At 36.5% G+C, this 20,368-nt stretch overlaps 1 protein-coding gene across 1 annotated transcript in view; it reads left to right on the top strand.

Annotated features, from left to right (window-relative positions):
- Positions 1-20,368, top strand: part of C4H18orf63 (chromosome 4 C18orf63 homolog) — a 48,610-nt gene that overhangs the window by 22,596 nt on the left and 5,646 nt on the right. Inside the window, exons 5-11 of the mRNA XM_072604096.1 lie at positions 969-1,080; positions 2,387-2,428; positions 4,203-4,279; positions 9,549-9,658; positions 12,110-12,206; positions 12,298-12,395; positions 17,233-17,404. Coding sequence (XP_072460197.1) covers positions 969-1,080; positions 2,387-2,428; positions 4,203-4,279; positions 9,549-9,658; positions 12,110-12,206; positions 12,298-12,395; positions 17,233-17,404 — 708 coding nt within the window. The remainder of the gene's footprint in view (positions 1-968; positions 1,081-2,386; positions 2,429-4,202; positions 4,280-9,548; positions 9,659-12,109; positions 12,207-12,297; positions 12,396-17,232; positions 17,405-20,368) is intronic.

Here is a 20,368-nt window from a genome sequence, read left to right as displayed (position 1 = left end):
GCACAAATGAAAGAGTATCCAGAACAGTACAGTAGAATCACAAAGATAATGAAGAAACAATAAGAAGGATTCCAAGTCTTGGAAGAACATGGGAAAAAATGAGAATATATGGAAGGGTTCTCACAATGATGGAATTATGCTTCTCTGCATGCATATCTGGAAGTACTTTAATCCAACATGGTCTTGTCTGCTTGTTGAATATAATACTTTGATTGAAGGTCCTGGCATCATAAGTGACTGAGAAAGAAATTTTTAATCAATTCAGTTCAATATTTATTACCCAATGTATACAGAGTATTATTCTAGATTGGGGGGGGGGAAGGGTGTGGACACAAATTTTAGATATAATAAGATAGGAACTCTACCATTATGGAACTTATAGTCTACTAAGGACATTATGTGTTATAAAATGTGACATATACAAATACAGGACATAAAATAATACTTGATAAAGTTTATTAAAATGGTGCAAAGTGCTTTGTGATATTTATGGCACAGGGAGATAATTCAAGGTTTTGTAAGGCAGTCATGGGAGATTTTTTAGCAGAGAAGTGATGTGACTAGACTTGCACAGGAAAGATTTTAGGAAGAAGAATGAAGGACAGATTAGTTGAGGTGGAGAGATGTGTTAATGAGATTGTTGCAATAGTTAAAAGAGATGAACAGGACCATAGATTTAGAATTTTTAATGCAGCTTCTTTATTTTACTGACAAGGAAACTGACTCAGAGAAGTAAAGTGATGTCCCCATGATCACACAATACAGTCAAAGCTGAGATTTGAATCCAGTTTTTCTAACTTCAAATATAACTTTTTCCACTTAAAATAATTTATACTGTACCTAGGTAGTAGACATAAAGACAGAAGGGACAGATATGAAAAGTATTTTGGATGCAGAATTGATGATTCCTTGGGAAAATGCTCATTGCTCTTAAGATTTAACTCCTTTTTTCTGATGAATATTTTTAGGTGGTGACTCCTCAGAAAGTAATTCCTGCCATTCTTCAAATCTGTCTCTCCTATTCAGTCACAGCCAGACTTTCTCCATCATGGAATAAAGCTGGTCATTTGCTAGTTAAAGGTAATTAATTTGCCCGATTATCAGTGGATTTAAGATCTTTTCTGAGCTCACGAACCCATCTAGTTTGTTTTTGTTTGCCAATTCAGTTTTTAAAAGCATTTAAGTGCCTTCTCTGTGCAAGGCACTAAGTATAGAAAGATTTAAAAAGCACGATTCTTGAAAAGCTTAATTTTTAGAGAAAGTTGTGGTGGTTGTAGAATGCATCATATGTGCAAATAAGTAAATTCAAAGTAATTTTTGTGGTTTGTCCTGTTTTTATTTATCTTGTTTACAGAGGATGTTGCTTTGAGTATAGTCAGTCCCACACGGATCGACAATGAGAGCCAACAAGTACCACCATGTATTCTATTCGAAACTCTCATTTTGCCCCAGATTCTTTTGATAGTTCCAGACTTATAGTGCCTTCCATAATTATAAAGACCTAATCATCTGTAGCACTATTTTCAGATTTTACTGTTAAGGTACAAAAGTGATACTTCCTGCAAACCCTCTCAGTAAACTTTTTCAGATGAACAAGGCTGTGGATAGAAAAAAATATATTAGTGATAATAACACTAAGAGTCTCCGGAGTAACTAACTGCCAACATCCTCATTTTTGGTCCTTTGTAAGACTTGAAAAAGGACAATGAAGAGAATTCTTCTCCAGTAGTCAAATAACAACCACCACAACAAGAAAACCATTTTTTAAATTTAATTCTCTTTTATTAGTCATGTTTTCTGGTTTACTTTACACCATATCTTTTTACTTTTTCCTACTTTTAAAGACTATTCTTTACTTCACATTTGCTCCAATTGTGACTGCCAGCTTCCTATACTTATGTATGGGAGTAACAAAGTTTGCTCCACCATCTATTCACTAGCATATTAGTTTGTAGTTTCATTTCACAGGTTTTTTTTTAAAGTCCAGAAGGAAGTCATTGCAATTTTGCTTGCTCAACACTGTTTGCTCTTATACTGTTTACTTAAGACCTGACCCTAAGGAATATGTACATATTGACCTAGTGAATATCTAATTCTACCTAAATGTTCTCTTCTAATATGAAAATATTTTGTTGAAAAAAGTCTTTATATCCTTTCTTACATATTTGGCTAAATATTTCTATGTTACTTTTGATTTAAATCAAATATGTGGATGGTTTTATTTTTCTTTACAATAGCTTCAAAGAGCCCTTTGAATAACAAATTAGTTTTATAGCATTTTCCTTAGTTCCCATGTATGAAAAATTTCAGAGATGATGTAATTTATATGCAGCAATAAAATTCTTGAATTGTAGTAATACGGTATATTCTGTGGATTTCTTTTAAGGGAGAGATTTTATTTCTGAAACAGGAAGGCAAAGTGCTATTGGTAAGTATATGTCAGTAGGTAAAATAATATGATTAGCCATTGTTAAAAGGCATCTTTACAGATCTTAGAGTTCATATGATTTTGGTTTGTATGTTTACAGTGGATCAGAATGATAAATTTCACTTTGTGAGTTTCTTCTAGCATTTTAATCTGAAATAGAATAGAAAATATTTTTCCCAAGGATTTACAGGTTAAGAAAAGCTATCCTAATTAAAAGACACTTTTATATTCAATTTTTAAAATGTATTAGGGATAGTGGATTTAGGCAACATTTAGTTTTTTATGATGTCCCAAGAAGAAACAATTGGCATTAAGTGTCATAATAGTGATTTTAAAAGTGAAAACTTAACTTCTAATAAGAACCAAATGCTTCCTTTTCTACTAAAGAAAAAAACTGGAATATCAGATAGGTTCTAAAATTTCAAGATCAACCACGTAACCCAACCTTTACCTTCCACCATCAGTCCATAGTTTCACAAACTTTGTTGTGTAGTAGCTTTGTGACCCTGGGGGAGTCACTTAACCTTGTTTGTCTTAGTTCCTCTTCTGTAAAATGAGCTGGAGAAGGAAATGGCAAACTACTCTGATATCTTTGCCAAGAAAACCCCAAATGGGGTCACAAAGAGTTGGACATGACTGAAATGGTTGAATAACAGTTGCTGTGTCCTGTGTCTGGATCCAGGAATAGAGAATTATAAACTTAATTTAATTCTCCACTGGGTTGGATCTGAAGTGGCGGGTAAGGCTTCCTCATTCTGACACTGAAAGCAGTTTTAATTGTAAATGAAAAAAGATGGGAGCTCTCAAAGACTCTGGAAATTTTGCAATGTCCAGCCATATCCTCTGGGCTCATATACTATTTGAAAGGCAGCTCAGGTCAAAAGCCAGAAAACACAGAGGAAGACTTTCTGTAAAGTACATCCATATATTTAAGGTGAGTCCAATCTACATGTTACCCAATCACATAACAAACTTTGAGCTTATGAAGTTCTTATACTAGTCCTTTCTTTTGCTGTGGGACTTTTCATATTCCTCCTCTCACTCTAATTTAAGTCTGTAGTCTAACTTCAAATCTTTAAGCTCCAGATTTGTAAAACATTATGTAGAATGTATTGAGTTCTGTGTTTACTTTGGTGGATTCACTATCTTATCAATTTGAGTACTGTCTCCACCAGAACAGATCACTATTCTTGCATATATTATGTGATTTTTGTGCATATTTTCTCATAAATCTTCATAAAAGATCCACCCAGAGTGCTGGAATCCTTCCACTGCCTCTTAAAATCTTGAGAGTATCAGTGTATCACACTATTGAATGTCTGTCTGCTGTGACTGGAATATAGGAATGTAGATTTCAACTAGAAATGAAGTTTAAGAGAATATCTGATCCATTCTCATCATTTTATATGTGAAGAGACTGAAGCTCATATAACATGCCTAAAATCATACAGGTAATAGCTGACTGAATCAGGATTTGAACCCAGGTCTTAGGAACCCAATTCCTAATCCTGTGCTACTTTTTACATTATATTCCCTATTTATATCAGCTCTCCCATTCATTGCATGGCCAGTTCACTTCTTTTTCTGACCTCAGTATTTTGGAATGTCTGTTCAAGAAATTGTTCTTAGCCTAGCTTCTATTGGTGGGGAGGGTGGGGGGGTGGGGCACATTCTTTTACTTTCAGGTTGGAAATACATAACTTATTTTTATAGCATAGAATAATTTGATATGATAAAAATTTTAGACTAATGGTACTACACATTTTACTTTCAGTTTTGGACATGAATGTGTCAGAAAACCAACTCTGCTTCAGTGTAGAAGCTTGTACAGTTAGACTACCGCCACCAAAGGTACCAAAGTATTCCAATTTCTAGGCCTTAGTGATATTTACTGGGTTTTATTTTAGGGTGATTTTTTGTTTGTTTGTTTAGTGTTAAGAATGCTAGAAAGTTCATTTTACTTTGATTGTCATCAAAATAAATTAATTTAATATTTACTGGTTTTATTGCTCTAGGTTTTTCTAAAGATCCCACCATCAAATTAGCTATGCCTCAAATTGAACTATTGAATATAGGGGATTTGAGGAGGGACTAGTTAGGACAAATCATCAACAAACATGGAATTCTGATTTTCAAAAAATCATTAAGAGTTTATTACATAAGAAGTTTTATCAGGCTTAATGTATATACGAACATAGATACATACAAATGCGTACATATATTCGTATGCACAAACAACTGTCTTTTTATCCCTTTTACTTAACACAGTGCCTGGCACACAATAACTGCTCAATAAATGCTTGTTGATTGATTGATGCATGCACGCATTGATACATAGTGTATAGTTCCTTTCCAATTCTGCAAAGTATACTATAGTGATTCAGAGAAGGGAAAATAAGTGCTTCGGAATAGCCATGGAAAGACAAAACATTGTTAGATATGGCAAGAAGGAGATGCCTGGTGACTTCAATAGTGTAATGAAGGTATCAACAAATATTTGAGTGTCTTCTGTATGTAGTATATACTCCTAAGTATTAGGGATATAACAGTTTTATGAGAAATGGTCTCTTTTTAAGGTACTTTAGTTGGATATGTTAGATAGGACATGTTGAGTTGTTCCAGTTGTGTCCAACTCTTCATGACCCCATTTGGGGTTTCCTTGGCAAAGATACTAGAGTGATTTGCCATTTTCTTCTTCAGCTCATTTTACAGATGAGGAAACTGAGGCAAAAAAGGTTACATGACTTGCCCAAGGTCACACAGCAAGTAAGTGTCTAAGAGCAGATTTGAACTCAGGAGGAAGAGTCTTCCTGACTCCAGGCTTGGCATTGTGCCACCTAACTGCCACAAGACATACTATATTAAAAAATAAATAGGGGGGCGCAGCCAAGATGGCGGAGTAGAAACACACAAATACGCTAGCTCCGAACCCACAGCCCATGAACTATCTGTAGAAAAGAGCTGCCAATAAATTGGGGAGCAGGAGAAGCCACAGAACAGCAGAGTGGACGAGATTTCTATTCCAGAGAGCCTGAAAACCTCTCGCAAAAGGTTCTTCGCACTGCGGACGCGGAGCAGAGCCCAGCCCTGCGTTGGCCACCCAGTGCCGAGAGGAGCAGATCCGAGCAGGCTTCAGGGACAGAATCTCCAGCAGCCATGCAGGTCCCTTCACCCACAGGTGACAGGGATCGGTGAGAGGGTCTCTTTGGCAGGTCAAGAGGGGAGTGGGGAGCCCCTATGACTCAGGCCCCCTCGGGAGGCCCCAGTGGAGGTGGGAGCAGACTGGGGCTCCCCAAGCAGGCAGGAGCCCGGATCCATTGTTGAAGGTCTCTGCATAAACCTCCTGAGGGAACTGAGCCCATGAGGCGGCCCTGCTCCTACCCGGGCAGCTGAACTTGATCTCACACTGAATAGCAGCCCTGCCCCCGCCCAAAGCCCTGAGGCTGGGAAGCAGCATTTGAGTCTCAGACCCCAAGTGCTGGCTGGGAGGATCCGGAGGCGAGGTGGGTGTGAGGAGAATATTCAGAGGTCAAGTCACTGGCTGGGAAAATGCCCAGAAAAGGGAAAAAAGCCAAGACCATAGAGGGTTACTTTCTTGGTGAACACGTTTCTCCTGCCCTCCTTTCTGATGAGGAAGAGCGGTGCTCACCATCAGGGAAAGTCATGGAAGTCAGGGCTTCTGTATTCCAGCCCACTCAATGGGATCAGACCATGGAAAAGCTCAAAAAGAGCTCAGAAAATTTTGAAAATTATGTTAGAGAGGTGGAGGAAAAACTGGGAAGAGCAATGAAAGACATGCAAGCAAAGTATGAACAGCAGGTCAGCACCCTGCTAAAGGAGACCCAAAAAAATGCTGAAGAAAATAACACCCTGAAAAATAGGCTAACTCAATTGGCAAAGGAGGTTCAAGAAGCCAATGAGGAGAAGAATGCTTTAAAAAGCAGAATTAGCCAAATGGAAAAGGAGATTCAAAAGCTCACTGAAGAAAATAGTTCTTTCAAAATTAGAATGGAACAGATGGAGACTAATGACTTTATGAGAAACCAAGAAATCACAAAACAAAACCAAAAGAATGAAAAAATGGAAGATAATGTGAAATATCTCATTGGAAAAACAACTGACCTGGAAAATAGATCCAGGAGAGACAATTTAAAAATTATGGGCTTAACTGAAAGCCATGATCAAAAAAAGAGCCTAGACATCATCTTTCATGAAATTATCAAGGAAAACTGCCCTAATATTCTAGAACCAGAGGGCAAAATAAATATTGAAAGAATCCACCGATCACCACCTGAAAAAGATCCAAAAAGAGAAACTCCTAGGAATATTGTGGCCAAATTCCAGAGTTCCCAGGTCAAGGAGAAAATATTGCAAGCAGCTAGAAAGAAACTATTCAAGTATTGTGGAAATACAATCAGGATAACACAAGATCTAGCAGCTTCTACATTAAGGGATCGAAGGGCATGGAATAGGATGTTCCAGAAGTCGAAGGAACTAGGACTAAAACGAAGAATCATCTACCCAGCAAAACTGAGTATAATACTTCAGGGGAAAAATTGGTCTTTCAATGAAATAGAGAACTTTCAAGCATTCTTGATGAAAAGACCAGAGCTGAAAAGAAAATTTGACTTTCAAACACAAGAATGAAGAGAAGCATGAAAAGGTAAACAGCAAAGAGAAGTCATAAGGGACTTATAAAAGTTGAACTGTTTACATTCCTACATGGAAAGACAATATTTGTAACTCTTGAAACTATTCAGTATCTGGGTACTGGGTGGGATTACACACACACACACATGCACATGCATATGCACACACACATAGAGACAGAGTGTGCAGAGTGAATTGAATAGGATGGGATCAATTCTTAAAAAAAATGAAATCAAGCAGTGAGAGAGAAATATATGGGAGGAGAAAGGGAGAAATGGAATGGGGCAAATTATCTCTCATAAAAGAGGCAAGCAAAAGACTTTTTTAGTTTGGGGAAAAAGAGGGGAGGTGAGAGAAAAACATGAAGTCTAATCTCATCACATTCCACTAAAGGAAGGAATAAAATGCACACTCATTTTGCTATGAAAACCTATCTTAAAATACAGGAAAGTGGGGGATAAGGGAATAAACAGGGTGGGGGGGACGATGGAAGGGAGGGCATGGGGAGGAGGGTGCAATTTGAGGTCGACACTCATGGGGAAGGACAGGATCAAAAGAGAGAATAGAAGTAATTGGGGGCAGGATAGGATGGAGGGAAATATAGTTAGTCTTATACAACACGACTGTTATGGAAGTCATTTGCAAAACTACACAGATTTGGCCTATATTGAATTGCTTGCCTTCCAAAGGGAGGGGGTGGGGAGGGAGGGAGGAAAAGAAGTTGAAACTCAAAGTTTTAGGAACAACTATCGAGTACTGTTCTTGCCGCTAGGAAATAAGAAATACAGGTAAAGGGGTATAGAAAGTTATTTGGCCCTACAGGGCAGATGAGAGGATGGAGACAAGGGCAGAGAGGAATGATGGAGGAGAGAGCAAATTGGTGATGGGGGCAATTGGAATGCTCGGTGTTTTGGGGGGGGGACAAGGGGGGAGAAAATTTGGAACCCAAAATTCTGTGAAAATGAATGTTAAAAGTTGAATAAATAAATTATCTTTAAAATAAATAAATAACAAAACAAGATAACAAACACATGCTTTAGTGCCGTATTAGTTGTATAGTCAGTGAATAGTTAAATAAGCATTTATTAAGCATCTGTTATATGACAGAGGCAGCTGGTGATGCGGTGGGTAGAGACTTATCTTCCGAAGTTTAAATCTGGCCTCGGACATTTACAAGCTGTGTGATTCTGAGCAAGTCACTCAACCTTGTTTGCCTCAGTTTCCTCATCTGTAAAATCCATCCTCAATGGAGAAGGGAGTAACAAATCTATCCAGTATCTTTGCCAAGAACATTTCAAATAAGGTCACAAAGAGTTGGACACAACTGAAAACGGCTAAACAACAACCTAAAAATTATATAATCTATTCATCTGAGAGGTTTTTTTTTATCATTGAGAAAGAAGTGACCCTCCTAATACTCTCAAATCACTAGAACCTGGAGGAAAATAAGTCCCCAATCCTGTGACTTCTCTTATGTGAAGGGTGGGGGAAAGGAAGCGTCTGGAAGTTGGAGAAGGCAGAGGAAGGAGATACCAAAGATATACGACCTAGAGCCAAGACATAAAGCTGTTAAAGGTTCTTTGAGAAACCAGACTTGATAGGAAGGGAAGCCTTAGAGGTCTTACTCATTCCATTGTCCTGTCCTAGAAAGATGGGGAGAGGTAGATAGTAGGAATGATGTGAACTGACTTCTCTAGTCCCAGAACATGAGTCTTCTGTCTTTTAAGAAATTCAGCTTTTCCCTATCCTATATACCTACTACCTGACCCTATTCATAAAGCTTTTCCTCCCATTTCTCTCTCCCTATATCATCTGCTGCAAGAAACTATCTTTCTCTCAGGGATTGAGCTAGGGTTCGATATGCATAACAATCTAAAGCTGGCTGTCTATAAACAAAAATGGCTCCTGAGACCACTAGTACCATGGTCCTACTTTCCAGTTCTTCCTATGGAGACCTTGGCAGGTTGAGAAACTAGAGAAAAGGAACATCATAGTATGGAAAGTGGATACACATAAGAATTAGGAAGACTTCTAGAACCTTCCTGTCACTCCACTCCTATTCTAGACAGCAGATATTAAAAGATTGCCCTACATGTTCCACCAGTTAAAGATTCTTTGACTAACAAGCCCCTATTTCAAAATATAAATGCTTTCCTTGTAGGGTTATTCATATTAATCCTTCATACCTTCATATGAATTAACCAGATTGTCTAAATTCTGACTAAAAGGTACAAATATATGAATTCTGATAGAAGGCAAAAAGGGAGGCGCAGTGGTATTCTAAGTAAATGTGAAACCAGGTATCAGGTGATTTGGACACAGTATATAGCACAGGTATAGGTGAATCAAGGTAACTTAAATTCATGTATCTGGGAAGTGAGGGTGGATCTGATTATATGTATAGATTTAATTTTAATGACTTGGTTCATTTGTGGGTTTATGTATTAAAATGTCTTCTTTCTATTAAAAGCTAAATGACTTTGAAATTTCTGAAAACATATTAAAGAATTTTGATAGTAACAAGCATGCTACTATTGAGGGGCACTCCATTTTAAGCAACTGGTGCTATGTCTTGCCAAGGTAAGAGTTCAATTTTTAAATTATCTGGTAGGTTAAAAATATTCATTTCCTCTTTGTTATATTAGATGACATAAGGTTAAAATTTGTAAATTGTGTCATAAATAAAATTCTGTCAAAAAAAACAAAACAAGACAGAATGGTATAGTGAAAAGAAACCTGGATTCTGATCTTGCCTGTTCCACTAATATGGGAATAACAGATATGTGACATAGCCTATCTGGGCCTCAGTTTCCTCATCCAGAATGAGAGGTCTGGATTAGTTCGTCTTTAAGATCTATAAGTCTTACTCATAAATTCTAAGATTCTGTGAGGTATTTTATTAGCACATGGAGGTATATTTACCTACTAGAATCAGTTTCTTTCATCATATCTCTCAAAGGAAGTTATTACAAAAGCTATTAGTTTTAGTTCCCAAAAATTATTTTGGTTTTTTTCTAAACATAGTAAAATGTTCTCTATAAAAACAGGTACACCCATTCCACTTGCAGGCTAAGTGACCCATGGGTTATTATTGTATAACAGAAATTGTGTCTCGGAATTACAAGTTGAAGCTTCTAGACTTGAATTGTTAATGATATAAGATTGCAAAATGATACCAGGACACCTGGGTGAATGGAGTGTCATGCTTGGAGTCAGGAAGACTCATTGTCCTAACTTCAAACGTGGCCTCAGACACTTAATAGCTGTGTGACCCTGGGCAAGTCACTGAACTCTGTTTGCCTCAGTTTCCTCATCTGTAAAATGAACTAGAGAAGGAAATGGCAAACCACTCCAGTACCTTTGCCAAGAAAATCTCAAATGAAGTTGGACATGACCGAAAAAGACTGAACAATGATAACATAAAATGACAACTATTAAAGCTTTATTCAGATACAATAAAATCTCACTAATTTGAATCTTTGAATTAAGAATTACTAATTATTTGTATGATTTGAGTTGAGATGAGTTTTTAATTTATTGTTTTCAATGGATTTGTTGAAGAAATTAGGATAAATGAGGTTAAAGACTAACTAAATTACAGGAAAAATACTTGAATATTTTAAGAAGCATGGGCTTGGGGTCTGGAAGACCTGGGTTAAAATCTTGCCTCAGACACATGCAAACGGTGATTGTGGGCAATTCACTTAATCTCTCAGGCAACTTTTTTTTTTTTATTAATAACATTCTGGCTTTATTAATAAAATGATTATGTTACTCAGAAACTATGTCTTTCAGAATATTTTACCAATGGAAACTTTTATCTTTGCAGAGTTGATTATTAGAATCATCATCTTTTGGATCCTTTGCTAATTTTTTACATTTTTTAAATTAATTTTATTTATTTTCAGTGTTCTACAATCACTACCATATAACTCAGATTTTTTTCCCCTCCCTCTCCCCTCTCTTGAGGCATACAATTTTATATAGGTTCTACACATACATTCCTATTAAATATGTTTTCACTATAGTCATGCTGCATAGAAGAATTAAAATGAATGGGAGAAATCATATGACAAACCAAAACAAAATACGCAGAAAAAAAAATGATCTGCTACATTCTGCAATTGAATTCCATAGTTCTTTCTCTGGATGTGGAAGCCATTTTGCCTTAAAGACCATTGGAAATTTTTTTAAGTCTTTGCATTGCAGTGAAGTTCCAGGTCTACCAGAAAAAACCCTCACACACTGTGGTTGTTGCTGTGCACAAACTTCTCCTGGTTCTGCTCCTTTCGCTCAGCATCAGATCATATAAGTCTTTCCAGGCCTCTCTGAAGTCTTTCTGTTCATCATTTCTTATAGCACAATAGTATTCCATTACATTCATATACCACAATTCATTCAGCCATTCCCCAATTGATGGGCATCCCCTTGATTTCCAGTTTCTGGCCACCACAAAGAGTGCTGCTATAAATATTTCTGTACATGTTGGACCCTTTCCCATTTTTATGATTTCTTGGGGATACAGTGAAGGCAACTTTCTTAAGAGTTTATGTTATAGAGGCCTTCTTCAGTCTCATTTGTGGAGGGAGATTCTATCAACTCTATCCTAGGTTTCCATCCTAATTAAATCACAGTGCTGGATCCCTCCTTCTTCAAAAATAAAGTATTATTGGTATATAATTAATGGGTTATTTGCAAATGATACTCTTCTGTGCATCAGAAAAAATACTGGGAAAACTTGTACAGGAAACACTTTCTTAGATATAACTTCGTATTAATCTCTGTAATGAACCTAAATTTTCTTTGTAAAATGTCCTACAGGCCAGACTTTTTTTTCTAATTCAGATTTCATTTCCACCAATTAGTCAGAATTGGTGAGGTTTTATAATGTCTGCTTTTTCTGGAATCAGTAGTAAAATTTTTCTAAATAACAGTACTTTGCCTAGTAGAATTAAGCTAGAAATCACTTTATTTATGGAACTGTACTCCATTTTTGATTAATGATGCTTATGATGTATTACTTTTGCATAGCATGAAAATGGGACAAATAACAAGTATTCTTCATACTGTTCCCCCTGATTGTCCTTTTCGGTCACATGAAGATTTTCAGATACATTGGGATAGTCTGGTAAGGAATAGTTATGTTTTGTTCCAGGTCCCTAATTTGATCCATGGCTATTGTCTCTCAAAAGCATGTAATTTTTTTTTTAATATTTTAGTATGGATATAACCTCCCGGAGGATTGTGGAGAGATGGAAGTATACTGCACTGTCTACTTCAAATTGATAGGGGAAAGGCTTTTCACATATCCTTTAAGAAGCTACTATCTCTAAGATTTTCTTTAATATCTCTTAATGTGTCCTAGAACTGTTGTTTTATATGTTGGTCCTAGATCTAATTTGTTTCCAAATGCAGTCATATATTCTCTTCCACGTCTTTTAATTTCATTAAATACTAGTTTTTAGTCATAGGCCATATTCACCTAGAGTTACCAGTTCTTATTATAATAACAATTAACATTCAAATAGCACCTTAAATTTTGCAAAGCACTTTATAAAAATTTTATCTGAAAATCACAACAGCCTTACAAAGTAAATATTACAGGTATCATTTTTATTTTACAAATAAGGAAACTGAGTCTTAGAAAGGTTAATTGATTATCCATGATCACATAGTTAATATCAGAGACAAAATTGAAACACAGTTGTTTCTTATTCTTTTTTTTCCCCAATACTGGGTCATTTTATTTTGACTAGGCTGGAGGTGCAGGGATCACTCACAGGCTATTTCCCACTTCTGATTCCATCTTTTACAAGAAGCCTTTCCTAACTCTTTTTCATGCTAGTTCCTTCCCTCTGTTAGCTATTTCCTGTTTATCCTGTATATAACTTGCTTTGTTACACAACACACACACACGTGTACATAAATATATTTTTATATTATCTCCCCCATTAGACTGTCTTTTGCCTCTTATTGTATCCCCAGCATTTATCACAGTGCCTGGAAAATAGTAGATGTTTAATAAATGCTTATTGATTGATGAACATGGGAACTTTGACCTGATCCACTTCCAGCCTAAGGCAGTTCATACCTGTTTAGGAGCTTGGTAGTCCCCATTCTTAGGGTTTCACCACCTTGGTGCTAGACTTGCTATAAACATCCAGTCACTTTACACTGAATCTCAGAACTCCTCAGCTCAAGAAGTTACTCCCATGACTGGGATTATAAACTTTGGCTGCCACACCCAGCCCAGGTCTTGGTTACTTAAAGACCAATACTCTATCAACTATGCTACTCTGATGGCACAGCCAGTCTGCTCATTCTGGCCATCTTTATGTATTTATGACCCAACTTTACATATTAAAGGATCATTTACAGAGATTTTTTTTGAGATGCCAGAGTGATTAAATCCTATTTCCTCATGTACTGTGTTACACTTACTTATCCTGAAAAATAGTGTGACCTTTTGTTTTAGGAAACAAGTAAATCACAATTTGACTAATCCTACATAATCACTCTTGTCTCCTCTCCTTTTCTGCCTTCTTACCATTTTCCCTACTCTCTCAAATCCCAGTTAAGACAGATGAACATGTAAACAAGTGAAAGCCAGTTATTAAACCAATAAACCTTTTCACCTTCTCATCTGACATCATCCTTCTACCACTATCCCCTCCTTCACCTCTATTTTACAATAAAAGGTGGCTCTTCTCCTTCCCTAGGTGAACCTCTCTCTGCTTACAAGTAATTCCATTCCACCCCTTCTTCTCCAGAAGATTGTCTCCCCTATCATTCCCACTTTCTCACTAATCTTTAATCTCTCGCTGTCTACTGACTCCTTCCCTGTTTCTTTCAAACATGCTAATGTCTTTTTCATATTCAAAAAACCCTCACTTGTTCCCATTCTTCCCCAGTAGCTATCATTCTGTATTTGTTTAATTAATCATGGTTATATGGTAACTAGCACATGAATGGAAAACATAGTCTTTTTCTTAAATAAAATTCAAATATGTTTAGCAGGTTTCTTTTGACTTTCAAAAAATTAACATCACTGTTAAATGTTTCATATTAAGTCAATAATAAGCATTTTAGTACCTATTAAGTGCCAGTCACTGTGTCCAGTTCAAAGAAATCCAGGTAGTGGTTCAAAAAAAGGCAAAAGCAATTCCTGCCCTCAAAGAACTCATAGTCTCATGAGAGAGAAATCATGCAAAGAATCATGTACAAACAAGATATATTCAGAGTAAATTGGAGATTTTTTCATCTAAAAATCATCCAACAAACAGGTCTTAAAGCTAACTACAAATGAAAGAAGATTTGTAAAAATTCTGTATAATCTACCACTGACATTTGAGACATTGAGAAAGTTTTCTAGAGGAAAGACTCAGATGTAGGAGTTCTGGGAAAGGCTTTTTATAGAAGGTAAAACTTTAGCTGAGGCTTGAAGAAAGCCAGAGAAGCCAGGAGATGGAAATGAGGGAGAACGTATGGAGATACAGGGAACAAATAGTGAAAATACCCTTAGTAAAGAGATGAGTGTCTTGTGTTAGGCGCAGCCAAGAGGCCAGTGTCATTAGGTCACAGAGTACATAGTAAAGAATAAAAAGTAAGAAGACTGGAAAAGTGGGAAGGAGCCAAGTAATAAGGGGCTTTAAAAAGCAAACAAGATTTTGTGTTTGATCCTAGAGGCAATAGGGAGCCAATTGAGTTGATTGAATGTGGGGAGTTGATGTAGTCAGAACTTCACTTGAGGAAAACCATTTTGATAACTGAATGGAGAATGGACTGTAGTAGGACAAGACTGGGAAGAGATTTCAGTGTCAGAGGGGAAAAGGGGGAGTATATAGAAGGTGTTGTAAAGGTAAAATAGATAGAATTTGGCAATAGTAGATGGAGTGCAGTGAGAGAGAGTGAAGAGTTCAAAATGATACCTAGGTTGGGAGTCTGGGTGCTTGGGTTCATGGTGGTGCCTTCTGTGTTAATAGGAAAGTTCAGAAATAGGGAGGGTTTGGGAGGAAAGATAAATTCCATTTTGGGCATATTAATTTTGAGATGCCTAATAGGTAGTTGGATATAGGACTCTGGAATTTAGGAGAGAAGGTAGGGTTGGATAAATTAATCTAAAAATCATCAGCCTAGAGATGATAATTAAATACATAAGAACTGATGAGATCAATAAATATCGTATGAGGGAAAAGAGAAGCAGGCTTAGGATAGAGACTTGGGGAATACTCATTATTTACAGGAGTGACCCAGATGAGCAAAAGAGATTGAGATGGGTGGAAGAGAGCAATGTCTCAAAAACCTAGAGAGAAGAAAGTATGAAGAAGAGTGTGATGGACAGTATCAAAGGCTTCAAAGAGGTCCAGAAGGATGAGGATTAAGAAGAGCCGTTAAAAGATCACTGGTAATCTTGGTGTTAGCATTTTCAGTTAAATGATGAGGTTGGAAATCAAACTACAGTCCAGAAGAGCGTGAACAAAGAAGAAGTAAAGGTACTGACTGAAGACAGAATTCTCAAGTTTAGCCATTAAAGGGAGTAGAGATACAAAGTGATAGCTAGTGGGAATGGATGGAACAAGTGAGGGTTTTTTTAGGATGAAAGAGACCTGGGCATGTTTGTAAGCAGTAGGGAAGGAGCCACTAGATAGGGAGAAATTGAAGAATAGTGAGAAAGTGGGAATGATAATCTTCTGAAGAGAATGGAATAGAATGGGATTACTTGTAAGTGGAGAGAGGTTTCCCTTGGTAAGGAGAAAAGCCATCTCTTATTGTATGACAGGTGAAGGAGGGGATAGTGGTAGAAAGATGATGTCTGATGAGAAGGCGAAAATCAGGTTTATCAGTTTAATAATTGGTATCACTTGTTTGCATGTTCATCTGTCTTAACTGGGATTTGAGAGAGTAGGGGAAAAGGCAGGAAAACAGAACAGAGCACTCTGCTAAGTCCTAGACGTGCCAAGGAAGGGAAAAGACAGTGCCTACCCTCAGGGTGCTCACTATCTAATATCTCTGACCATAATGTCTGCCTTTGTGTCACCGTTCATAGACATATTCTTCAGTCTCAATGTGACTGAGTCCCTCTATCACCTGCTTCTCCCAGTCCCATTTCTTGCCCTGGTCTTTCTTCCCTTCAGTTACGATCCTGTAAGTAAACAATTCAATGATGCACTATTCTGTACTCTTTAATCTTTTGTCCCCTAATCCTTCTATCATTTATGTCCTGGAATATTTCTCCACCACCAGGCTGTCTCCTGTTGATAAGTTTCTTGGGGAAGTGCTCTATTTTAAGGGCAGGACCAGATTTGTCTATGCTTCTTTCCCTTCCATGCTCCTATCTCTATAGACTTAGCTACCATTCCTCCTTGTGAGGGGGTCTTTATTTCTCCCTCCCTACTTTCCAGCTCTTTTTTATGTGTTGTCTTGCACCATTAGAATTTAAGCTCCTTAAGGAATGTTGGTTGTTCAGGGAAGACTGGAATCTCTGGTGTGAGGGCTGCTGAACCCTTTTCAGGGTTGCTTTCTACCTTTGGTGTCCACCTGATTCACCCAACTTAGCTTTAACATGGTAGTATCAACTACCTATCCTTTCTTTTCTTTTCTGTGTTTTTCTTATGTTTCAATGATGTTCTTGTCTTTCATTTTTTGAATGACTATTTCTCACTTCCCTCTGCATGCTCCCTCTTCCCTCAGTAAAAGCTCTCCCTTTTAACAAATATGTCTAATCAAGCAAAACAAATTTGTGTTGTATTGGTCATATCTAAAAAATATATGTCTAAGTCTGTGCCACTATGCATTACCTCTCCACCAAGAGATGAGAAGTATGGTTCATCATCAGTCTTCTGGAGTTATGACTGGTCAGTACATTGATCAGAGTTCTTAAATTTTCAAATTTGTTTTCCTCTACAATGTCGTAGTCTACTTATAAATTGTTTTGGTTCTACAAGGAGCTTAAATTCTGATGAAAAATGTAATGTATATGCTATATGTATGCACGTGTGTGTTTATAATATACATGTAGAGTAGGTATAAGATATAAGATAAGGAACTTGAAGCTTACAATAAAATGATGATACAAAGAATTACAGTCTCATACATATATTAAATGTAACAAAAATTGATGTTTAATCTTTAACATTGTTCAAGTACCCTCTTACTTGCATTAGAAGCCAACCTGTACAATTTTTTCCAAGGGTTGATGTGGAAAATGTATTGAAAAGCTTTCTTCTTGATCTGAAATCCAAACTCCCTCATATATGTGGCTTTCCTATAAAAATGACAAGTAAGCCATGTTACTACACTCAAGAACTCAACAAACCTTCTTTACAGGTAAGAAGATAGTTTTCCTATAGGGAAAAAGTGTATATATACCCTTCCTAAGCTTGAGTAGTCAAATAATACAGGATAAAAAATACTTTACAATATGTTTTTGTTTGAAAATATTTACCTAGAATATATCCAGCATTCTTTTGATGATTCTGAGATAACCACTGGTTGAATCTGTTTAGTTTTAAAGCCCATTGACACATCTTTTTATAACACCTGAGTTCTTTTGATTTTCAAGGTTGTTTATGGAAAGAAACTATAATCACCTTAAAAAACACCAGAGAAGGAATAACTCAGAAGAATTGTTGATGGTGCAAAGATAAAACAATATTCTGTCTTTCTCCTACCTGTCTTCACCATGAAAATGTTATAATTGAATCAGATTCACTTCAAAGTAAAGTCATCCTTGAGGCAAGAATAAGCACATGGAAAAATATGGATAAGAACCATAAAGAAATTTTAGGTGACTCATAATTAGTCTGTCAAAGTCTATCAACAAAACTATGTTTCAGCTCTGATTTTAAATACTTTCTAGTAATGACTACATTAATTTTTGGTTTATCTTAGATTAATGAAATAGTACAAGTCATTCCAGTTCTAAATCCATGGAGCAGCAAAGCCCTAAAACTACAATTCCACAAAAAATTTAGCACCAAAAAACCCAGAAGAAAAAAAGTAACCATAAATGTAGGTAGTCAAAAGATCAGTGACAAGATGCATGGTAAATAGGAAGTACTATGCTAACAGTAATGACTTACATGTAAGAAATGATGTAAAAGCAAAGTAAGAATTTGCATGACCAGAAAAAGATGTAGGCCAGTCATAAAGTGAGTAGTAGGAGTACTGCAGGGGTGTGCTGATAAATGTTTACCAACCAGATCTCCAAATACATACATATATACATGTATATGTAATAAATATGTATGTGTGTGTATATATATATATACGACACACTTTAAAGTTTAATCTGTTAATATTTCCTCCATGACTTTCCTAAGTCTAGACAGTCACTACAACAAAATCTCAAGCCCTGATTTGTATCATTTGTTGATACCTGTGGTGGGGATGCTCACGTTGAAAATTTAACAGTTGTTTTTTGTGTGCCCATATGAGACAGGGCCATCATACTGCTGTGATGATGACGATGACTGACGGTGACTATGAGGACTACTACTAGTACTATTAGTTAATGTGTTATTATTAGTAATAGCACATTAAGGTTTGCAAAGTGCTTTACAAATATCTTATTTTATCCTCTTAACAACCCTGGGAGGCAGATACTATTACTACCCCCATTTTACAGATGAGGAACCTGAAGCAGACAGTCTTTAGATGATTTGTCCCAGGACCAACAGTTGGTGATGCAATCTGAGGCAGGATTTGAACTGAGGTTTGTCCAACTATAGATCCAGTGCTCTATTTACTGTGCTACTTTGTACCTCTGTCCTGGTGCCCATGAATTTAAAAAGCAAAACAGAGAAAGGCCTCCAGTATGTTGAATAGATTTTGAATGAAGAAATTATAGAAAGGCATGAACAAGAATTGCTCAAGAGAAAAGGTGTAAATGTCTGATCATCTGAAACACTGGCAGGAGTACCCATTCTGATGAAATTAGGGCTCCATGGAAGTATTTCTGATAAAATATAATACAAACGCTGCCTATAGCCAATATACTACTTCCCTAATAACATAGAATTCCCCCAAAATAACTGAAAAAGAATAAGGAAAGCATAGTAAATATCTCTGAGGACTGCTGACCTGATTTTAACCTGATCTATTAAGTGATTCTTCTTAGGACACTAGACAGAGGAGCCAGGGATAGTTTTTCTGGTTCCATAAATTCTTATGATGAGATTTATTATTTCATTTGATCCTTATGAAATCTGTAAAGCAGGGAGGGGGAGATATTATTTCCACTTAACAGGGGAGAAAGATGAGGGCCAGAAAGTTAAATAACCTGGTCTGAAATTCCCCAGCTGGTTAATGTTAGAACTAAGAGTAGAAACTAAGTCCTTTAACTCCTAGTCTAATACTGTTTCCATGACACTTCACTACTTTCCTTCAGAGTCAAGGAATATAAACCTATAAGTCTACAAAGGGTTAAAAACCCTACAGTTTAAAAAAAAAAAGCCAAAACAGCAAAATAACACTACCACCCATAATTTAAATAGAACCCTGCAGATGACCTAGCGTGATGCAATTAGCAGTCTCTCTCTCTCTCTGCTGGAGTGCTGGACTTGGAGTCAGCAAAACCTGGGTTAAATAATTTGGCTGTCTTGCTACTTTGTGACCATTGATAAGTCACTTCACTGATTCTAAGCATCAGCTTCTTCATCTATAAATAGTTAATAATATCTGTATTAAATTATACAGATATCTCAAATTAGTTAATATATACATAAAGTACCTTGAAGACTTCAAAGTACAGTATAAATATCTGTTATCATTATCTTGTCCATGGCCACACTTCCATTACAAACTCCCACTCTTGTGTCAATCTTCTTTGACTATCCAGAGTGCAGTTTCATGTTTTGATTCTTATATATTATTCTGTTGTCATTTTAGAGGTCACCTAAAATACTCTTACAATTCTAGAAAATGAAGTCAGCTATATACTTTGGCCAGTGATTCTTTGAGCATAATTAGAAGACTAGACTAATGCCTTTTCATAATTATCAATCAAGAAGTATTTATTAAGGACCTACTATATACCAGACCCTGTATAGAACATTACAGACATTCTTTGTCAGGTCATGACTTCAAAAAGCTTTGGTTTGTTTACTATGAACTTACTGGAAAAGCTTTGTCTAAAAGGAATCCTGGAGCTCATTGCCCACTTTTGTTGAATTATTTAGGACCTCATCTGCTGTTTTCATAAGTCCTTTTTGTAGCTTTGTATAAATTTTGTATATTGGCCTGGAGGTTTTTGCAGTGTTGAATATGTTTTACAAATTGAAGTAATAAGTA

This window comes from Notamacropus eugenii, chromosome 4 (assembly GCF_028372415.1).
Source record: "Notamacropus eugenii isolate mMacEug1 chromosome 4, mMacEug1.pri_v2, whole genome shotgun sequence".
NCBI classification, from domain to species: Eukaryota; Metazoa; Chordata; class Mammalia; order Diprotodontia; family Macropodidae; genus Notamacropus; species Notamacropus eugenii.
The sequence above is the reverse complement of the archived record's forward strand: the minus strand, read 5'-3'. Positions and strand labels throughout refer to the sequence as shown.